Here is a 4231-nt window from a genome sequence, read left to right as displayed (position 1 = left end):
GCCGGAAGAATTTCCTGAGGCCTAACCCTCGGATGCCTGGCTTAGCGCCGGAAGAGTTTCCTGAGGCCTAACCCTCGGATGCCTGGCTCAGCGCCGGAAGAGTTTCCTGAGGCCTAACCCTCGGATGCCTGGCTTAGCGCCGGAAGAGTTTCCTGAGGCCTAACCCTCGGATGCCTGGCTCAGCGCCGGAAGAGTTTCCTGAGGCCTAACCCTCGGATGCCTGGCTCAGCGCCGGAAGAGTTTCCTGAGGCCTAACCCTCGGATGCCTGGCTTAGCACCGGAAGAATTTCCTGAGGCCTAACCCTCGGATGCCTGGCTTAGCGCCGGAAGAATTTCCTGAGGCCTAACCCTCGGATGCCTGGCTTAGCGCCGGAAGAATTTCCTGAGGCCTAACCCTCGGATGCCTGGCTTAGCGCCGGAAGAATTTCCTGAGGCCTAACCCTCGGATGCCTGGCTTAACGCCGGAAGAGTTTCCTGAGGTTTAACCCTCGGATGCCTGGCCTAGCGCCGGAAGAACTTCGGGAATCAAAAGTCAGCAAGAAGCAACCAAGAGCTAAAAAAAAAAAAAGAGGACGAGGGCGAGATGAAGAAATATTCAACGTGCATTAATTTTCAGGGCCGAGGCCCATACAATTGGGCAAAACGCCGACATACAAAAATAAAAAAGACAATGGAAGGTACAAGAGGTCAGCTTGGAGGAACTCCCGGGTCGGGAACGCCGGGCTCGTCCGCGGGAGGTAGGGAAGCAGCAGGAGAACCAGCAGGCGATGGCGCCGGAGAGGAGTCCAGGAGGGAGATCTCGCTCAGGTCAACTTCGGGATACTTAGCCGACACCCTTGCCAGGCCCTCCTCGAAGCCCAAGGTGAAGGCTTCGGCCCCCGCGTCCGACGCGTCATGGACAAACTCGTCAGACTGGCGATAGGTCCGCACTGCCTCCGACATATCATGGGCGAACTCGGCGGACTGGCGATAAGCCTCTACCGCCTGACGCCCGATTTCCGCCCTCTTCTCGGCCAGCTCCGCCTCAGCTCGCTCCATAATCTGAGCCTTGGCCTCCAAGACCTTCGCCACAATCCGGCCTTCGGCCTCAGAGGAGACCCTCAGCAGATCAGCCTGAGCCTCTTTATGCTTCGCCTCGGTAGCAACCCGAGCGGCCTCGGCTTCCTTCAGGCGCGAACGGAGCTCTTGGACGTCCGTGCATGACTTCTCCAGGGCCGACTCCAGTTCGCCTAGTTTGGCTTCAAAAGAGCGGATTCGGTCGCAGGCGTTGTCGGCAGACCGCTGGGCCTTCTCCCACCGCTCTCGATAGTCCGCGATCTTCCGGGACTGCTTTTCAGCCCGTTCCTCCGCCTTCTTGACCCTGCTTTCGAGGCCCGAGGCGGCTTTGAGTTGCTCCCGAGCCTCTGACAGTTGCTCCTCCAGGGCGGCGAAGCCGAGTGCCCGCTCTTCGGCCTCCCGGAGCCTCGCCTCGAGGTCCCCGGTCGTCCTGCCTGCCGCAGCCCGGCCTCCCTCTTCCATTGCTTTCAGCCGGTCCTCGGCCTTCGCCAAAAGCCCCGCCTGTTCCTTGTAGCACTCCTCCAGACGGATCATGTACTGGGCGAGCTAAGAAATAGGAAAAATAAGGGAGTCAGGCGGAGAACAACAGAGCCAATAAATGGTGAAAGACGGCCAGAAGAACACTCACCGACATGAGACAGACGCAGCTGGCGGCCCCAACGTCAGAGACATCCAACTCCCGGACCCGCCGACGGTCCTTCTCCAGCAACACTGTTTCGATGAGATTTCGGGCGCCATCGGTAGTGAAGGCAGACCCCGATTTCTCCCCGGAGCCGGATGGTGGTTCTGCAGCCTTACCCTTATCCATCGCCTGGGGAAGAGTCCGACTGATCGCGCTCGGGGCGGGGGTCGCCCCAGGAATTGATAGGGTCCCGCTCGGCCGGGGCCTCGGCGCGTCCCTCCTCGAGTCATCAGGAGCCGACCGAGTCGAAGGCCGGGTTGGGGACCGATCACGTCCGACCCGTCCGTCTTGAGCAGGCTCAGGTGGCACCTCCGGAGTAGCGGCAACCTTACCACCGGAGGGCTGATACAGCGTCAGCTGCCGGTCGGTGCCCACGACATCTCCCTGACCGGTGGGCCCGGACTCGTCGGTCGGCATCGGAGGTATCTCCTTACGGGACTTCTTCGCCGATGGGGCCCCGCTCGGAAGAGCTCGTTTCCTCCTCCGGACTGCTTCCAGCAGGGACGCCCTACCAACAGCCTTCGACTTCACCGACCGCATGACGTCGTCGACCTCTGCAAGAAGGACGGGATGGTCAGGGACTGAGAAACCGAAAGGAAGAAGGAACGAAAGAGAAGAAAAGAGCTAAAGAAACGATGGCGGACTCACGGTCGGTGGGGACCGAGCTCAAACCGACGTTCACCAAGGTATCCTCAGAAATGAGGCGGCCCACCGGGGGAAGCTGGCCCTCGGCGACCAACCCCTTCAAGGCGGCGACGCCCTCGGATTCCTCCCTCGACAACTTCGACAGGCCAATTGGGGACTTCGCCGGCGTCCCCCAGATTGCCCTGATTTCCCAGGAGGGGTCTGCATCAACGAAAAAGAAGCGCTCCTTCCAGTGGTGAATGGAGGTAGGACCCTCCTTGACAAGGCCGCACCCTCGCCGCGCTGCGAAGCACCACCACCCTTTGTCCTGGGGGTGGCCGCTCAGGCCGTAGAGCTCCCAGAAAACGTTCAAGGTGGCGGGAATCGCATGCAAGCGACAGAGAACCTGGAAGACCGTCAGAGCACGCCACGAGTTCGGCACCAGTTGCGTCGGTGCCATTCCTAAACCCCGGAGCACCTGTAAGACTAGGTCTGAAGGGGGAAAGCGGAACCCGGCTTGGAGGATGCCCTCATTGATGGCGATCTTCCCTCGGGGAGGATGAGACATCCTCTCCTCAGGCCCTGGGAGCGTGACATTGCAGGCCTCGGGAAGGTGGTACCGAGCCACAAATCCGTCTAAGTCCTCGGCGACCAGTTTTGACTTGATGCTATCTGCTCCCACTTCGCCCATCCCTAATGGCCAATCTACGGTCAGGACGGGGTCAAGAAGGAGGGAAAGGCCGGAACGACTGGGGTGCACTAGTACAAAAAGAAAAAGTATGAAGAGCTCAAAGTAGAAGAGTGGGAAACTCACTTGAAGAGGAGGAAGAACGGCTCCGAGAGCGTCAAAGGAAAAGCAAGCGAACGTTTCGGCGGCAACAATGGTAGCGCAAAGGAGAAACTCGAAAATGTCCGTAAAGAAGAAGACGGACGGGGGAGGGCCCCCGATTAAATAGGCGAAAGGGCAAGTGACACCTCGATGACGCCAGAAGACGCCTGGCCGCCGAAGGGTCGCTCGCACCCCAAAGGCGAATCGACACCATTAAGGAAGGATGTCCGCCGAAATCCTCAGGTTGCCAGGTCAGCAGCAACCGCCATACGCCATAAAGAAGGCGGGAAGCTTGAAGCGCGCGCGCCTCTCCGAAGGATGGCGGCAATCTCGAAACATCACTCCCTTCATCTGTTCCCCTTCTGGTTCCAGGCTCGGAAGCGGGGGGCTACTGTTATGGGGGAATTGAGCCGCCATGCCCCACGTGATCGGCACGCGTATCCAGGAAAGCTACTGTCACTCCGACCCCGAGTCGGACCTCCTCGGCTCCGCAGCCCGACCCCGGGTCGGCTGCCCTATGATCCAGCACTCCGACCCCGAGTCGGACCTCCTCGGCTCCGCAGCCCGACCCCGGGTCGGCTGCCCTATGATCCAGCACTCCGACCCCGAGTCGGACCTCCCCGGCTTCGCAGCCCGACCCCGGGTCGGCTGCCCTATGATCCAGCATTCCAACCCCGAGTCGGAGATCTTTTGATAACGACAGGCTATTCTCCAGAGGCACGCCGCGGCCTCCTGCTCCACTACTCCCTGCAACGGCTGTACCCGATGCTGCCCACGATCTCCTGTATCGACCGTACAAAGCGGAACTCCACTACGCCCTGCTATGACCGTACCCGGCGCTGCTCCACGACGCCCCGTAACGGCCATGTCAGTGGCCATTCTATCGTGCCCCACGACGACAAACCCCCCTGAGAGACCTCCCAGCCAGGGATATATGCGGCTGGGGGGAGAAGGGGGGGGGGTAAGCAATACCTCCCAGAGCACTCTCTCCCACTTGTGATTATCATCTCTCCTCCTCCAATCTCCTCTGACTTGACCGT

At 60.4% G+C, this 4231-nt stretch overlaps 1 protein-coding gene across 1 annotated transcript; it reads right to left on the bottom strand.

The window, feature by feature from the left end:
* Positions 1–1599: 1599 nt before the first annotated feature.
* On the bottom strand, positions 1600–3328 carry LOC149753763 (uncharacterized). The gene is made up of 2 exons (XM_089930106.1): positions 2387–3328; positions 1600–2292 (listed from the first exon to the last, which is right to left on the bottom strand). The coding sequence occupies exons 1-2, from the start codon at positions 3051–3053 to the stop codon at positions 1628–1630; spliced, it is 1332 nt and encodes a 443-aa protein (XP_089786232.1). The 5' UTR covers positions 3054–3328; the 3' UTR covers positions 1600–1627.
* Positions 3329–4231: the final 903 nt, after the last annotated feature.

The sequence above is a fragment of the Phoenix dactylifera genome, chromosome 4 (assembly GCF_051530095.1).
Source record: "Phoenix dactylifera cultivar Ajwa chromosome 4, Ajwa_hap1_PhDact_Kaust_v1.1, whole genome shotgun sequence".
NCBI lineage: Eukaryota > Viridiplantae > Streptophyta > Magnoliopsida > Arecales > Arecaceae > Phoenix > Phoenix dactylifera.
This window is presented reverse-complemented; position numbering and strand designations above follow the sequence as displayed.

Excerpts from the sequence above, each read along its gene's own strand:
- LOC149753763 (XM_089930106.1), bottom strand. The coding sequence starts at position 3,053 with ATGGGCGAAGTGGGAGCAGATAGCATCAAGTCAAAACTGGTCGCCGAG. Across the intron at positions 2,293-2,386 it reads GAGCTCGGTCCCCACCGACC|AGGTCGACGACGTCATGCGG; the intron begins GTGAGTCCGCCA and ends TCCTTCTTGCAG.